General features: G+C 47.0%; 1 protein-coding gene across 9 annotated transcripts in view; it reads left to right on the top strand.

Moving 5' to 3' along the window:
* Window positions 1-17,401, top strand: part of MRAS (muscle RAS oncogene homolog) — a 41,256-nt gene extending 23,855 nt beyond the window's left edge. For 8 of the 9 annotated variants that reach the window (XM_040603987.1, XM_040603988.1, XM_040603982.1 and 5 more), the window contains 4 exons: window positions 8,306-8,459; window positions 11,795-11,894; window positions 13,210-13,289; window positions 16,419-17,401. In XM_040603987.1, coding sequence (XP_040459921.1) covers window positions 8,306-8,459; window positions 11,795-11,894; window positions 13,210-13,289; window positions 16,419-16,518 — 434 coding nt within the window. In that variant the 3' untranslated portion in view covers window positions 16,519-17,401. Of the gene's footprint in view, window positions 1-8,305; window positions 8,460-11,794; window positions 11,895-13,209; window positions 13,294-16,418 lie in introns of those variants that run through there. The other variant, XM_040603990.1, reaches the window with a different exon arrangement.
* Window positions 17,402-17,963: the final 562 nt, after the last annotated feature.

Genomic DNA, 17,963 nt, shown 5'->3' with positions numbered 1-17,963 from the left:
GATGACCATAAGCTTGGTCTGGAAACCTGAGGTCTTAGTTGCACTTGTAAGGATTTATCAGATACAATTTAGTGAGTACAAATGTCCCCAAGGTCCTTAAAGAACAGCCATTACTCAGTATTTAAAAAAACCCAAAGAGCATAATCTTGCCAACGTTTTTTCATTTAAATATGTTAGTGGTTGATAGCTGATATGAGGGAGTATTTGTGAAATTGGTCCCCAAATGTTTCTTCTGTTGTCATCTGCATCAGATATACCTGCTCTCATTTAAGCACCACATAATGTACCTGGGCACCTTTTATTTTTTAAAATGCCAGTGCTGTATGAAAGAAAAATCCAATCTTGCTGTAAGTAAAATCCATTCTTTTTAGTCTAGATTCCAGCCCCCTAAAATGAGCAACCTTTATCTTCGCTAGTGCGCCTTGTGTTCTGATATAACAGTACCAGCTGCTGTGCACATTGGTGTTGGCTGGAACAGCCTGGGTTTATTTGAATTATTTGAAAGTAGAAAAGGCATCTAACACTGAATTTTTGGAATTTTTGTTTAGTCAAAAAAACAGAAGACAATCCTGACCTGGGTGTGACTGGGCTATGAGGTTGTTTGCCAACAAGCAGAAACTTAACCTTTTGTTTTAAGGAAAAAACCTTTCTTTTGCCCAGACGGAGTTTAGTGGCTATACTTAGGCTGAACTGAATTTGGCTGTGGCCTTGAATGGCACGTTGGGAATCCCTGACTTTCAGAGTTCACGTGCCCACAGATGCCTTGCAGCCACAGAAGTGAAACTGCAGCTTCTCCTTCTCTTTCCTACTGCCTGAGAATTTGAACCATCAGAATTTTGGAAGAAAGGCAATATTATTGCTTGGAAAAGCATGTGAGCCTTTACCATTTGCCCAGTAGAAACATGGCATAAAGACTGACTAGCACATGTGTTTTCTGCCACAGTTTTCTGTCACAGGCTTTGGATTTAGGCCATTCTCAGAGGTCACCATATACTTGGACAGCTGCTCTTGTGGTTGCACGTGGTGACATGAATCACTTGTGGTATAAAATTAGGGACAAACATGATTGGAAGGGTAAAGATGCATCATGATAAATTACTAGACTTTCCAGTTGTCCTTTATGATCAAATCCTTTACAAGCTGATGTTTCATGCAGGGCTTGGTGGGAAGAAGCTGCCCACCCCCAAAATAGGAACTAGTTTTAGAAGATGAGACTACCAAGTGAGGATATAGCATGAAGAGCCTTATAAGTTTCTAAGTTTGCAGAAATATTTATAAAAAAAAAAAAAAAAAGCCAAATACATTGGCATCAAACAACTTAATTAAAATTAAAAAAAAAAAAAAAAAAAAGAAAACACAGCCCACCCTCTTCCAGGCTGTTGCCTGAGCAGTTCTGTACAAAGCGTCTCTAGCATTTGGTATCTGCACCAGCATTATGTTGTAAAAAAACCCTTGTGCTAGCCAGCTTGCATAAAACATTTGGCTTCCCTCCATGAAGACCTCCACCCACATTCATTCAATGGCACTAACTGGCAGTGTGATGAAATGTTTAACTTGCATTTTTCTCCTTTGCTGAAATCACTCACTGAAAGTAGACTTAAATGGAACAGGCTTTTATTTCACGTTTTAGACCTTGGAGCCAAACCTACATTCAAACTCTTCTTTTGCATATTTGCTCTCTGGCTTGGGCACGTCTCTGTGTCTATTTTCTCATCAAAGAATAGTCTATGATAGTTCCCTGCCACCCAGAAGAATGTGGGACCTGTGTTTGGTGTGTTCAGGTCCAACACTACACAAAAATACTTTGTTGTTGGCCTAACACCAGCTTTATAAGACTATCGATGCAATGTTTGGAGGACAAGAGTGGAACAGGGCACTTAACCTGAATAAGGGATGCACAGGCAATTTGTGACCAGCCCATGTTTTCAGTTGCTGCCACCCCAATGAGGCTTCATGATCAGCCTCCAATTTTCTCTGCATATGTTATCTTCATTTATTCCCTGCTGCTCATCTTGAAATCAGCATGGTGATGTGCTTGGTTAAATGCATTCACACGCAGGTGCTGTATAGACACATCAGGTCAGAATTAAGTGGGGGGCCAGGGTTAATTGGCTTTGATTAGCTGTTGCTCCAATTGAGTTGCTGTCATTAATTTTGTATGCTCCTGGCTGCAAAATGCCAGTCTGGAATTACTAATCTGGGCATGAAGCCAAAAGTGCAATACCTTAACGTGGCAAAAAATTGCCAACGGTTCAAAGTTCCTTATGGCTCATAAACCACACAGAGATTAAAAGGTGGGGAGGAATAGGAGAGGAAGAGATGGCCACAAGCATGTGGCTTGGGCATGTTGATGAATCGGGCTAAGCTCTTGTCACCTGTCAGTAGGGCTGTGCCAGTTGGTACCAGCAAAGCAAGGAGTTTTGCCTGTGTGTTGGGCGAAAAGGGGCTGTGGTCTTCCTCCTTTTCCCTTTCTTTCCCCTGGTACGATAAACTCTCCCTGCCTAGGAGTTGTCTTCCTACTCCTGAGCTTCAGTTTTCCGTTTTATTTCTCCTCTGCCCAAGTTCCCCTCTCAGCCCCTGGGTGCCCTTGTGTTGGGCAAGACCGGCACAGCCCTGGTGTGCGCCCCTGTGGAGTAACGTGCCTTCCCCTGGGCTCCCTCTCTGCCCTTCCCACCCGTGTCTCCCGTGCATCCTTAGTGCTGAGGGGTTTTGCAGTCAGTCATCCCAGGACAGGCTGTCTGCTTTTCTCCTCAGGAAGCTTGGGAACAATTCAACCAGGAGGCCAGAGGGAGACCAAAGGTCACTGCAGACTTGCAGGCAGAAGGGTTGGTTTGCAGCTCATTTTTTTACTATTATTATTCTTATTATTTAAAATTTGCGAACTGTCATTGAAAGAATTAAAATTCAAATTAAGTTTTTGCGTTCATTCTTTTATTTGTGTGTACAGTATTTTCCCTCCCTTAATTGCTGGGATTTTGCAATCTTGAAAGAGGTTGTGTGTTGTTTTTTTTTTTGTCTTGGGTTGTGGGGATTATTATCCTGCCAGGAAAATTTTGATGTTGCAACATGGAAAACACAAGGCTTTGAATACTTGCCCTTTGTTAGAGAAAGAGCTCCTTTAAGGGCTCGCATCTTTATTCTGTTTATTGATGTGACAGCCTTTCTTCTGAAAGCCCCTCTTTTCTTTTTCTTAAAGAAAGGGCAAGAATTCAAGTACTCGGGTTTTCCATGTTATAACATCTGTGTATTTAGTTAGGGCACAGAAGAAGGGCTCATAAAAGCCCCAGTGTTTTCCCATCATGTGTTTTTCCCTGAGGAAAGCTCTCATGCTGGGATTAGTATGGCTGTATCTGAGAAGGAGCAGAAGCATCAGAATGACCAAGCTGAAGCATCTACCTCGCTTTGCACACAGCGTGGGCACCTCATACCTCTTCAGGGTGACTTGGGGTATGGGAATAGAGAACATGAGCCATGGCCACTGTTGTCTGCTCAGCCTCTAACATACTAACTCATCAGGTGAAGCCAATGGCTGGGGGGGGGGGTGCCCTCTCCCACTGCGCTGCCGATGGAAGGAAGACAAAGATGTGGGGACGGCTTTTCTCAGCCTGAGACTTTTTAGTTTGACTTGTCAATTCAAGTTAAGTTTTCCCTTGAGCTCAGCTACCAAGCTGCAGGGCCGCTGGGGATGGACTTTCTCTCTGGCCCCACCTTTTGAGGCAGAGCTCCCATGCCAAAAGAAAAGCAAGACTTGGAGAGAGAAGTACAGTGAGGAATCCAGCTGTGTAACCTGTGGCCCCCTGACGGTGCCACGTTCCCAGTTCTGCTCTTTGCTCCAGGGACTTTTCCTTTACTTCATATTAAGAACTCAAACAAGCAGAAAACGCCTGGAGTCGGATGCCTTTGCACTGCTCCTCTCCCTGGCACTGTGACCCCAGGTTCCTATCTGCCTGCTGACCCATCCGGCCCCTTAAAGGCTTGCACGTGTCTTGGGCTTATGTAGCCAAAGGGATTTCACTGGACACTGCTTGCAAAAATCAAGTCGTACACATGGCGCTTGCCTTTGCAAGCGTGAGATCAAGGTAGGCACAAACAACTGCGTCCTGCCCCTGAGCTTCCTGGCGTGCAGCCACTCTTCTGGATGCTGGAAAGCACGGAGCCCCGAGAGCCACACTGGGCTGCTCTCAGGACTGGCTGCAGCCATGTGCAGTTGCTGCTTGGAACAGGGTGCTGGTGTCTGATTTGGACAGTGAAACCCAAGGGCTAAAGGATAGAAAATGGGTTTAACCTGCCTGTCTGGCCATCTTTGGCCCCTTCAGTGCCGTGGACAGTGGAGAAACTCAATCTGGAGTTGATCTATACAGCTACTTGTCCAGCAATGTAAAGATAAAGACGTAGGAGGAAATTTTGTGTAGGTACAAAAAGAGAAGAGGAACTCACCTGCACAACCAGATCTGAGATCCCCAAAGGCTGTGTTTGAATCTGAACTGAATCCAGCCTAGGCTCTAGAAAAAGCAATGCTGTGACTTAAATTTCATAGTATGTCTCTGCCCTTGGCTTAGATTTGCATGCCTGTGTCTCTGCATGAGCACTCAGAGCACTGCTGGTTGCAAAGACATTGCCACATAAAATACCTGGAAGCATCGAGTGCTTCTATTTTGGGCCACAAATTCCTGTGTATTCCTGGGCTCCTGTGTCTGCTCGGAAGAGCACTCTAAGCAGTCACACTCTTGCCTAACCCATCGGGATTCACAGGAAAATGGTGTGGAGAGCTCTAAGGGGTCAGGATTCAATTAGCAAGTAGTTCATTGCAACAGTTGGGGTCACATCCACGGGAGAGCAGAAAAGGCCAGCTCTTCACTCAGCAACCTCCTACCTGTGAAGCAGGAGACCTCCCTGCTGGGCTCTCACAGCCTAATTGCTTTTAGTTTAGTCTCCAGCTGATTGCATGATAGTTCTGTAAAATGGCTTTGCCCTCTTTGGGTGTCTGTTGCTACATCAGGCATAGTCCTTGTCTTCTCTCTCCTTGATCTTTACCCAAATGCTTTCATTAATGCTCCTCCTTCCTGCTTCTTCGGTCAAGTTTGTGGGAACTTCACCAAGTTTGCTGTTGGAAGTCCCTGACCATGTGCTGTGCAGCCTATGAATGTGATTTCAGTTCTTGGAAGAATGAGGTAGGGGAAACCCGCTGTGCTTTGGTCCAGCCTTGTCTCCACATTGGCTTTCATGCGCTGCCAGCGGGGCAACTGCCAGTAAGAGGCAACTGCTGTTTTAAAGTGTACTGAGAAAGAGAGAGCTCACAGTTCTTCTCTGCTCATGATTATTTCCATGTCTTCTGACATCCCATCTGCAGAAATGGGGAATTTTAAAAGAAGGTGAGTGCTGGCTAACATCCTAAACCTCGTCACCCCTTCAGGAAGCCAGTCAAATCACCTTCCCAACATTTGTTTCTCCTTGCTGCTTTCACATTTCTGTAGGTGAGTCTTCTTGAAGCTTTTATGCCACAAGATTACACCAGCAGCAAAGCTGCTTGCATCTGGCCCTTTTTCAGTGCTGGTGCTTTCCAGGATGTGGTCCCATCCTGCCTACAAAGGATTGGGGTCACACTCTCCTCTCTGATTGTTTACAATGCACGTAGCACAGCAGTTTTAGGATGTGGGGGTCGTCTTTATGAAGAACATACTTAAAGTTAAAACAAGGACTTTCTCTGGCCATCCACATGATGCTTCACTTTGTATGAATAACTCATGTGAGATTAACCTTAACCTTCACTGCTGAATGTCTTTTACTTGCATTTTCAAAGTGCCATTTTAGATGCTGCCTGGACTTGCTCGCCTTTCTACAAATGCTGCAAATGAATTCCCTTTAAATAGCAGCTGCTGACACAGCAGCTCTGCCTGTGTTTAGTGTGATGCCATGGCCAAGATCCAGGCAAGGTAGGAGTGGCAGGAGCACAGCCCCATGCTGTCCCTTTGGGTATCCCTGCAGCCCCCCCGCCTGCCCAGGGCTTGTCCCCTGGCTTCTCGCAGGCAGGGCAGAGCTTTGGATGGACAGCAGCTGGGGGTGGGCTGCTGGGTGAAAGAGCAGAGCTGAATGCTCCTCGTGTGTTTCATGGGAGGTTTGCAAATGTGCCAGAGCAAGGGGAAGTCCCTAAGCAAATTACCATGCAGGATACGGCACATCCATCTCCACCTTCCTGCCCACGGCTTCTGCTCAGGCACCTGCCCTTTCTCAGGGGGAGGGAGGGCAGGAGAGCCCGGCCCCCTGCGAGAAGCTGTTGTCCCCCCGACAAGTTGGGTATGTGTGCTGGAGAGGGGGAGTGTTTATGCGTGCGTGTGTGTGTTGGTTGTCAGTGCTGAGCCCTGCCCTGACATCGGTCCAGCTGGTGCAGGAGTCAGATGAGGGCAGCCCAGCCTCTCCTTACAGGTTGGGTGGGTAATTTCCTTTTCCATCCTAGCCACGCGGTCTTGGCCTTATTCCATGGTAGCAGTTCTGCCCAAGGCATAGAAATTCACCAGCACATGCTGTGTCTTTGGGTCGGTTTTCTATTTTATTTTTTTTACAGTCCTCAAGGATAGCCTGGGTGTCTGTTTGCCAAAACCCTCGTTTCCTAGATTTAGAGGGGAGAAGCAGGAGGAAAGGCTGTGAAGAGACACCTGTGACTTTACAACAAGTTTCAGCTAGTTGGCAAACAAGCTTAAATTTCTGGATCTCTGTAGGAGCCTAGAAGCTCTTTTCACATTAAGGATTCATGGAAATTGACATTTGAGACCAGCTAAGGCAGGTGAACAAATGAGGCTGAAGGCTTTGAAGGACCCGCCATCACCAAGTAAGGTCTCCCAGGTCCTCCAGTGTAGCTGCCTTTTCTCCAATAGCGAACGTGTGTGAGCTGGTTCGTGGGGTGCACTGTGACATGCAGCATGTCCACCTGCGGCCACCTGTGCTGATTCAGCACGTAACACCGGCAGCAAAGTGGGCTTTATCCTGGCCCCATCTGGAAACTGGGACAACCTGAGTACTTCCCCCTACAGGGAACATCTTGCTAGGACTGTGGGCCTGCTCAGACTAGAAAAACCCGTATCAAACCCTGCTGCTCTGTCAGCAGTACACTCCTGCCAGTCTCCATCCACTGGTGCCCTGGGCTTTCCCCATCACCTGTGGGCAGCGGATGCTTATGCTGTGGCTGTACCACAGAGGCGGAAACAGTTTTCTCACCCAGCCCAGTTGACTGGGATGTGAAAAAGTTCCCAGTCATCATGAAGGTCCCTCATTTGCCTCAAGGGCAAAACGATGCGTTAGGACTATTACTTCTGAGCAGCTGATGCACTTTAAGCTCACACTGCATTTGTACTGGCACAGCCTAAACTGATGAAGTCCTTTTGTACTTTCCTCCTGCCAGTCAAAATCCTGGCAGTGTACAAGGCTGGGGCCCACGAATTGGTATTGATGTGTACATCAGTATGTGGTGTTTACCCAGAAGACTGGTGTAGCTTGCTTCAGATGTGGTCAATGATGTAGCTGATGGGACACCCTGTGTGGAGAACCAGTGAGTTATGGTTACATTTGCGAGTTTAACCTAGTAAGCAGCAGCATCTGGGTTGCTGCCACAACTGTGGTGTTTTAGGGGATTTAAGCATAGGTGTAGGCATTGTCAATGTACAGAAACACAATTGCTATATAGGATATGCAAGTCACTTAAAGCTTTTCTACCTGTTTTAATCAGTTTCTCAATATCACACACTACAGGACTAAATATTTAAGGGGAGCTCCTCAAGGCTTTACCATCTTACTCTGAAAGCATGTAATTTTGTAGAAATAATACCCAGGTACTGAGAAAAGGAAAACACTTGTAGCTGTTACTCTGGGCTGTCTCCCAGCTCTGCTTCACCATGCAGTTTGTAATTGTCCCTGATGTTTAAACTGGTGTTTACTTACTCTTCCAGTCTTAGGGTTTTCCATGCAAAGAACAGAGAGAGCTGGGAGAGGGATGGCTGGGAAATACTTTGAGCCATATCTTGCCAGAGGAGCAGCTCCCCAGGTTCAGTGGTCAGCACTTGGTACTGGAAAAGGAAAGTAAAACCCACGTAGTCGTCTTCCCCTCTATCCACTTCCAGAACAGGCACACGGTGATGAGTGGGCTCTGGGAGCTTTTTTTGTTTTGTAGCAAGAAACCACCTTGTCCATCTTTGTCAAATCTTGCAGCCTTTGAGAGCACCAAGCCCAGTGGAGGCAGAAGGGCCATGTAGGACACACAGTGGTGACAGCAGGTCCTCACAGTAACTGAAAACCTTCCTCTCTTCTGTCCTAGTGCTGGATACTGCGGGCCAAGAGGAGTTCAGCGCAATGCGGGAGCAGTACATGAGGACCGGAGATGGTTTTCTTATAGTCTACTCGGTGACAGACAAGGCTAGCTTCGAGCACGTGGACCGGTTCCACCAGCTGATCCTCAGAGTCAAGGACAGGTGGGTTCCATGGAGCTGGGCACTGCCTGACCCCGCTCCTGCCAGCCACTCTGGAGACCATGCCGTGGCGGCGGTGGCATGTCTCACCCTGCCTTTTGCCTCCTGGGTGTCCTGGAGCAAATCCTTGCATGTGGGTTTGTGGATCTACGTACAAGGAATAAGAAGTATTTTTCCCTTTCTGATAAGCATGTAGTGCTTTCAATGTAGAAAAGTTCAGCAGTGTTACGATGGAGGTGCAAATGGGTCTGGAAGGGAGAAGCTCCTGCCGGAATGGTCTGGCAGAGCGGCATGAGCCCGCCAGGTCAGGCACCTTTGCAGGTAACCAGTTTGGCTCTGGAGAGTGAGGACGGATGCTCCGTGCACAGTGCAGGCACTTTGGGAACACCATCAGGGAGTCAGCCAGTATTCAGCCCTAATCATTTTGCGTGTCCTGGCAGCATCCTCCTTTTCCTGGCTTCAGTTTGTGCCAAACAAACCTTAGAAGGTCCTTCATGATTTGGGACCCTGAACAAGTGTCTCGAAGGGGGGAAAGCACCTCGTGTTTGAAGGAACTGTGTTTCTTACAAGGGTTGTAACGCAGTTAATGCGCCGTGCTCTGCAGCAGCTATTTTCAGTGAATAAAAAGATCTCTCCATGACTGGGGAGAAAGCAAGAGAGGTCACCTGCTCCCCTCCCTGTGCGTGCGTGGGAGAAGGTAGCGCCGAGAGTTTGATCGTGGCAAGCAAATGGGTCCTGGCAGAGCGAGGGGAAGCTGCCAGTTATCTGCGAGATAACTCCCTCTTCCCATCCCTGTTAGAGAGGCGATGAATCTGTCCTCACTGGGTGGGGTGTGAATTAAGCTCTTATATATCTGCAGCTTTGAAACACTTAGTTTTTCCATTCATAATGACTTTTAATTATGGAAGTCATCAAGAAAAGCCACCAGAGGGTTCGGGCCTCGTTGCTGGCTTCCTTTTGCAGCTCTGAATAACTTCCCCACAGGAAGGGTGGGCTCGTATCATGTGAGGTTCACAGCTGACAGCTCTTCCAGTAAAGCATCCAAAGCGGAGCCCACAAGAGTGAAAAGTAAAGGAAAACCCACCCTTTGATTTCATCTAAATGAAGAAAAAAGTCAGTCACTCAGTCTGCCTCCCAGATCAGGACAGACTTTTTTCTTCACTGCTAGTTCAGCTTGGGGCAAAGTAAATCTGTTTCTGAAAGCTGAAGAAGGTGGGACAGCGTCTCCTGTAACCTGTCCCAAACCAGCGCCGGTTTTATCTAATTTAACTTTGTGAAAATAAGATGCAGTGTTCATTGTTTTGCTCTGGACTGAAACTTTCCCCGCTCTGCACGCCGTGTGAACGCTGCAGCCGGCGTGTGAGAAGCAGGAAGTGAAACAGGCCGGCCGGGGACTTGTTTTTGTCTCCCTGCTCAAAGCCACCTAAACGCTGCGCACGGGGAGCCTCACGCTTCACCCAGAACCTGAGCTCGTTCAGAAAATCACGGCGGTAGGAGCAATGTGAGTGAAGAAACCGGCCGGCCAGACCCACAGGTAGCTGGGAGCAGAGCGTCGCTCTGGCATCCAAGATAACAGTCGGTTTTGGCAATTTAAAATCCAAAGGAATTGCAGGCTGCCACATTAGCATAGCTGTTCAAAGCCTTCCTCCTGTTTCTTGCCATAACCTTCATTACAGTAAAACTTACAACTATAGTAGCTTTGTCCAACTAGCAATCGTACAGCTTACAACAGGGAACAAAGTCCCCATAGAGTTTTATGCCTGGTGTAAACAAGGCAAATGAGATACCGTCCAAATGTAATCCCTTTCTTATCAGTCTGCTGCAAGCCAAAAGGGAATCAAATAATCCAGACAAGCAAGTGTTTTGCTCCAGAATGATCAGAGTCAAGATATATCGATGCTCAGGTATTAAAATTATATCAAAGCCACGTTATCAGAACAAATAACTGTAAGACTCGTTTAAAATGCAGAGTGCAGTACGGTGTTTTTCCAGCCAGAGCAATGGGGCAGCATGCCAGAGAGAAGATGGAGCCCTTATCATCTTGATGAAAAATGACACAGAAATGCTGTCTGAAAATCCAGAGTTACTCAGGGAAGTGTTTTATGCAGAAACGAGTATGGCCAGCTGCTCTTTATCCCAATAAAATTAGCTGTGTTGCAGCAGAGCACTGGAATCATTTTAGGAGGGTTTAAAGTTAAATATAAGAAAATAATATTGCAGTAACTGTCAGTTATCAGAAGGGACCTACTCCCTCCTAGCAGTGGGTAAAGACCCTGCAGCATGACTTTGCTCTCTGTGTCATGCAGCTGGAGGAGATGCTCCATATGGGGGCAGGGTGGGCAGCAGCTGCGCTGCCAGGACCTCCCGTGGCATGAGCTGCCTTGGCTCTGGTTAATCACTGGAGCTACGGGGGTTTCTGCCAGGGGAGAGCCTGACCCACATGCCTCATCAGGAGTGCCTTGCACTGGACGTGCTGTGGATAGATGGGTCTCTTCTCAGGTGGTGACTGAAGGCAGCCACGTGCTTGGTAAAGTTAGAGAAATACTGAGCAGTATTACAGAGGTCGATGGTTTTGGTACAAAAGGATGGTTGTTCATCAGCTTTTCACTCTGGGATTAGAAGCAGAAGATGGTAGGTAATAGCATCTGGAAGCTTACCGAGACTCCTTGGTTCCATCCAGCCTCCTTCCAGCTACCACTGTCAGTCTTTTAGCTTGTCTTGGGGTAACAGCTGATGGCCATCTTTGCTCCCAGTCATTGTCTCCTCCTTTTGATGCCCCTCTAAGCACCAGCTCCCGGAGTCCATCTGTTCTTCCCCGACGGTTGCTCTCAGTGGATGACTAGGACATGAACTGACGCCAGTTACTCTACCACACCTTGCTGCCTTGCAGTGACGAGCAGTTGCCAAGATATGCAGTTACTGAGATGCCTTAACTGTTACAAAAGAGTCCCAATCCCCTGTTCAAGATCAATTTCTATGTCTCAGTTAATTTCCTGACTAATTCTTTAGTTCTTTCTTCACCTAGTTGGATCTTCAGGATCTTTAGCTATTGTCAGGCATTGCAAAAATGATAACACTAAGTCCTTGAACTGCCTGCAAGTAAGAATTAATATGTGTATGCATGCAATTTGTCAAGTAAATTTTTACAATATGATGAATGTATGTGTAGCACAGTCAGGGGGCTGATGTGTGTACATTTGGTCTTTCTGCTTCTTTACATGTACGTGCTACATCCGTAGCTGAGAATGTTAGATGTCAGCATCAGAAAGTGAAACTTATGCTCAGCATTTTTCATTGTAGTCTGCTAATAATTGGGTGGTGGTTTTGATTTTTTCCAGAGAGTCCTTTCCAATGATTTTGGTGGCAAACAAAGTTGATCTAATGCATTTACGGAAAATTACAAGAGAACAGGGAAGAGAAATGGCAACAAAACATAATGTAAGTTTGCGGGATTGTTTAATCGGCTGTTGTGAGTCCCATTACAGGCATTCAGAATTGAATTCTCTGCTCATTTGGAGCTGAATTAAAGCATTTCTTTTACAACTGAACATTTGCGATTACATTTTTGCCAACTACAAAGTAGTAGCTATGCAGTTTCCTTTCAGTAGGGCCACTTCACTGTTGAAACCAGAACCTCTGCTGTGCCCCAAGCTGCAGCAAAGCTGTGGCATCATGAAGCCGCCTGCACAAGGTGGCTGCAAGCGGCGAGAAATGTGAAATGTTCACAGTGAGGGAAGAAAGTGCACTATCCTGCAGTGAAGAGGTGGAGTCAGGCATCTGGAAGTATACCTGGGTATCTGTAGGTAGTGAGCTTGTTAAAGATAATGAAGTTACAGGGTGGTTAAGCCTAGATGAATGTGGCCCACCATCTTAGCTCTGCATTATTCCAGCTGTAGTTTAGCCTGAGAAATTGGTCTTGGATGGGTGTAGATCACATGCCACTGCACTAATCCCCTCTGAAACCAGCAGTCTGGAATACCCAGAGGGGAGACGACAACTCCTCTAGGAGGAACTGAATGGAAAGGTAAATGGAAAGGCCTAACACCTCTTGGCAACCTGCAGTGCCTAAATGGCAAGCTGCGTGGTGTGTCTGAACAAGCCACAATGGGCATTTGGCAGGGCCCGTTCGCTGCCTCCCCTCCCCAAGGAAGCTCTTTCCTGTCGGAGCCAGGACACCGAAACAGCAGCACAACCTGTATGCGCACACTTTGCAAAAGGCCGTGTATGAACATACCTTATCAGAGGCAGTTCTATAAATCTGCCAGCGTCCTGGACAAGCAGTCTAGGAGGCCCCATCTGGCTGTCAGACTTTGAAGGAGAAGATCATTTTACACTGAAGGGGAATTGTAGTCATGGAATATTCATGCAGTAGTCCTAACAAAATGTGGCAAGCAAGAATTTTTGGCAAGTGCTCGTCTTTCGACAACCTTCAGCTATTTTCATGTCTGCAAGCACAACTATGGGGGAGAGAACATCTGATGACATGAAGCCTATGATTGTTCTTCCCCAAACCGGGAGCTCTGATAGCAGCTGGTTTGCCTGGTGCTTATTTTGGACCTTTTTTAAGTGCTCGTTGGTTTTGCTGTGAACGTGCAAGTGTTGATAGCGGTGTCACAACAACACTTTGTTTACCTGTATTTCCCTGGTCTCTTAGGCACCTGATTTCTCCAGCTTTTGGGGCTTTTCATTTTGAAACTGGTTTGCTACCAACATGTAGGCTCTTACTAATCTCTTTTGCATTGCACTTCTCCAGATTCCCTACATAGAGACTAGTGCCAAGGACCCACCATTGAATGTTGACAAGGCTTTCCATGATCTCGTGAGGGTAATAAGGTAAGCTGCAAACTCATCACTTGCTCACTGCCCGTGGATGGGATGTGCAGGAGTCCTGGCCTGGAGAGCCAGGAGCCAGCTTTTTGGGAGCAAGGGCCAAGTGGTTTGGTTGAGGGTTTCTGGGGTTTATTAAATTTTCTTGTCCTGTATCTGCACAAAGACATGACTAGCACTTAGTTACCCTTGCAGGACAGCGCTAGGCAGGTTAAGAACTAACTGTGGCCACAATGGATATATTATTCAATGAACAGTGCAAAGCCTACTGTAATGATTGGCTTTTACAGGCAGGCAGTAAGCTCTGGACCAGTAATTTGGGTTTTCGTAGCTTTCTCCTCTCAGGGTCTCACGTTGCTTAAGGTTAAAAAGGACTGGCAAAAAATTCTACAAAATTCTAATGTTGTAGGTGACTGCTAACATTTTCTGCTCACCAAATGGAAAAAATTAAGCCGCTTTGTATGAAAAACAGCATGACCTAATGGCTAAGCCACAGGTTTCCTCCTCAAGACTGCAGAGGTTTGTTCCTAGTTTTGGCACGAGTCGCCTTTGCTCGCTTTGGCAAACGCCTGCTCTCCGGGCGAACCCCTGCTCCAGCTGCCAGCAGGGAGGGACTGCCTTCCAAAATCCCAGCTGCCCTGCAGGAAAAGAGCTGCACGCACATCTCGGCGTCTTTGCTGATAACCTCAGATCTCTCTAAGATTTGTTTTTCTGGCACCACTTGTCTGCCAGATTTTTCTGGGCCCTTATTTTTCGTGTTTTGGGAGGGTGCTGAGCTGAAACCATGCTCCTCCCCACCGTGCAGTCAGTGTGCCTCGCTCGGCAATTAAACCATGAGGCATTTATTCACAGCGTATCTGTACTTGCGAATTTTAGCGCAGCCTTGACTCAGTCTCCATCAAAAGCAGATGGTACTGCCCACTCTTCCCACATGTCTCAAAAGCAGGGGGCAGAAAGTCTTTGGAGAACTACAGAGCTGAGTTGGAAATGTCCCAGGCTATTTCCCAACTGTTCCGTAACTCAGCATTAGCTAGCTAGATAGTGCTGCTGTGTTACAGTGAGCCCTTACCCCCATCTATTCTGCTGGGGGGGGTGGTGGGGGAAAGAAACATAGCCAAAATAAGATGGTGAAGCAGTGTTTGCTTTCTCTACTTAATGCAAGTAAAGACAGGCTGGAAGGAGCATTGTAAGGAGGCATCACTGAATTCAAGCCCTGAAAATGCACTCCATAACCTCAAAAATAGGTGATGCACCTCAGTTCCCTGAGTAGTCATTGCAAAAGTCATTGCCAGCCAGGTGAAACCCTCCGTAGCACTGAGAGTACCAGAGGTGTTTGCAAGAGCTGGAGCTTGGGTTACATCAAAGAGCAGAGAGATGCTGTGTGATCTAGCCAGTCATTTGCTGCAAAGCAGCTTAGCGTGGCCTTTGGACATAGCAAACTGTCCACAGCCGTAGGATGGCATCACCCACCGAGTACTGCTTTTCTTTTTTTAAGTGAGCTTTTCCAAATAACATGTACATTTACAGCCCCCTAATAGCTGTGTCATTCCTGGAGGGCTTTACAAACCCAGAGGCTCTCAGCCTGTGAGAGTTTGCAAGCTGAGGATGCTTGTTCAGGGTTGGCAGTGTTTGTGCTCCTTGCACTTGGCCGATTCCCAGTTTATTTAGCTTCATGTAAGAAACTTGTCTGGAAGTAATCCAGAAAGGAGTGGGGTGATTGAGTCTGCCTCACAGATCTTTTAAATTTCCTGATACCCCTTTTATGCTGCAGCGGTACATACACAAGGACTGTCACAGCAGAGATCTTGAGCAGGCGTGGGACGCGGTTTTCTGGATCTCTAAAACAGTTCCAGAACACTGTGAACAGCTTGCAGCCACTTAGTGGTTATCCAAATTAACTTTAAAGTATTCTTTTACTTCAGCTTTCTAGTTTTGAGCTTTAAAGTTCTATGTTTTTCATTCTTCCAGCTTTCATACTTGCTGAAAAAAGCCCTTTATTAGTCAAAGCTGAGTTTTTCAGGTGGTTGCAAGCATTTGGGAGCTGAGGCTGTAAGAAAAACATCAGCTAAAGCCATAGTGATTTGCCTCCCAGCTATGTCTCATCTTGGTCTGGATAACTTGGTCTAAACACTTAGTTTAGTGCCCAGCATATTGCATAGCAAAGAGGCTGGTTTTGAACTATCCAGACTCTCAGGTTGGTTATTTAGACACTGTTTGAATCTATGGAAGCTGCTGGTGCTTGTATAGTTTATTTTGCAATGAAATCTAAGTCTATGGGCTGCCTGTTGGGTGCTTGAACTGCAAAGCTGCATTCTGTTCAATTTGCACTGCGGGGCTAGCTGAGTGGCTGCTGCAAACAGGTACAGTTGCAAACAGGCATTTGGGCAATGCCTCGTCTTAATGAAAAGGGAGAAGCCCTCAACAGAACATCACAGAGGTGGCTCACAATCCTGACCGATGGGCGCCGCCACGGCGCGGTGCAGGGGTGCTCGCAGCCACGTGTTTCTGGTGGCTGTGACTTCAGACAGCCAGGGATATCTTTCTGGGGTTGGCTCGCTCCCTGTGCTCTGGTGCTCTTCACCACTTCCAAGGGAGGCCCAGAGACCCAGCAGCAGCAGACTCTGTTTTTTCATTATGGCTTTTTAGCCCCCCTCCGCAACCAAGTCCACAGCAGTGCAGCAGGCTAAGGGCAATGCTGAGTGAAAGCAGACCTTTCCAGGAGGGTTTATTTCTCTCTGCACTCTGTCTCTCTTTCGTTCTCTTTCCTAATGAGCGTTAGCAGCAGTGTGATGGATGATGTTGCATTGCTTAGAGCATCCCTGTTTCCCAGCGCAGCCCCCTGGCAGGGGAGGAGGCAGCGGTTCACCCAGGGCAACTGGAGGCATAGTGCCCTGCCAGGACGTACATCCCTGCTGTTAGTCTTAATGTTTGCTTATGGTTTGCTTTCTTCCTTAAAAATGCAGGTGTGTGTCTTGTTAGCTGTGTGGCTTGAAAAGCCACGTGGTGGTGGAAGGGTATGTGGAGATACATATGCAAATACACATGTGCATGCCACGATGCCGTTCTGCTGGTGCCCAGGGCTCTGGATGCTGAGGTCCAACCTGACCTTGTTTTCCTCTCTGTCTCCCAAAACAGGCAGCAGATCCCAGAGAAAAGCCAGAAGAAGAAGAAGAAGACCAAATGGCGAGGGGACAGAGCCACAGGCTCCCACAAACTCCAGTGCGTGATTTTGTGATGGGACTGCCTGGGAGTGTCTTGGATGCCTCCCTCCTCCCCACTTGACCCACCGCCAACCCAGGCGAGGAGCAGCAGCGCGAAACCCGCACGGCGATGCCTGCACGGCCCCACTGCCCCCCCAAGCTCCCCATGGCATCTCGGGCTTGGAGGAGGTGGCTCGATGGGGTCCAGACCCCCCTGGAGGGTGGCTTCGTGTCAGGGCCAGCGTGGGAGCCGTGCGAATGGGAGGCGGAAGGGATCAGCAGGACCTCAACTTTCAAACATCCCCAGCACCTTCCAGGGGCCTCCATGATGTTTATTTAAAAAAAAAAAAAAAAAAAAGGAAAAAAAAAAAGGGAAGAAGAAAAAAAAAAGTGTTGGTTTTATCTGCAAACATATTTCTCCTTGTGACTCGTTTCTGAACAGCCATGAATAGCCCCGCTGTTGGTACAGCCGTCTGTGTATGTGTGGGGGAAGGGAAAGGACTTTTCTTTTCTTTCTCCTTTTTTTTTTTTTTTTTGTCCTCTCTCTTCTCCTTTTTCGTTGTTTGCTCAGCGAGTGTTGGGTTGCAAAGAAACACGGCTGGGGTTAGATGTTTTGCACTGAACTCTCTCTTAGGCGGCAGTGCCAAAACACGACTTCATATGAAAGTGCATAGATTTGGAGGAAGAAAATTAATTCCAGCTGCTCTGGGTGCTCCAGACATTGTGTCAGACTCTGGAGGGCAGCCAGCTCACAGACCATAAACTCCAGCTTAGGAAAGGAGGTTTGGGCTTGGATTATTTTTTTTTTCTTACCCTTTGTCAAGAGGTTTTGTTTCTGGTTTGTAATTTGGGGCATGTCAAAGTTAAGACATTTTGTTAACCTGGAAGTATTTAAATTAAAGTAATTTACAAATGGAAGGGGTATGTCATCTTTAAGTGCGGGAGAGGGGGAGAAAGGAAGTAAAACCTGAACTGAATTTGTTATCTGGGTGTTGAATTTCTCCCTCATAAATGCATGTAAAGTGGTGTGATCTAAATCCCTCTTTATTATTCCTTAACCTTTCCCTTCAAAGCCACTCTTGGATAGATGAATTGTTTTGCTTTTCCCAGGCTCATCTTGCACACACAAAAAAAATCTGTTCATGGGCTTTGACTCAATGTTTCTTCTTCTTCTCCTCCCTCCTTCGCCGAGAGTTGGTGACTTGAAAGGAAGAGGTGTTTTGAAAATGATTCAAGTGGGATGTGTCTGTTCATAAGCTTACTGTATCTAAAATGTCTCCCTGAAAACAGCAAAAGCTAAGTATCTTGATCGTTATGAAAAGAGAAGGCAAAAAACCTGCAGCCATTGAAGCTGCCATCTGTGGCACCAGAGATATGGTTGTGCACATCCTGGAGGGGCCACATTTTCTTTCACACTTTTCCTGGCACTCGGAACTGCAGTGGCAAATTTTTCGTTAAATTAATGGATTGTCACCTGCTG

This window comes from Falco naumanni, chromosome 8 (assembly GCF_017639655.2).
Source record: "Falco naumanni isolate bFalNau1 chromosome 8, bFalNau1.pat, whole genome shotgun sequence".
Taxonomy (NCBI): Eukaryota; Metazoa; Chordata; class Aves; order Falconiformes; family Falconidae; genus Falco; species Falco naumanni.
The sequence above is the reverse complement of the archived record's forward strand: the minus strand, read 5'-3'. Positions and strand labels throughout refer to the sequence as shown.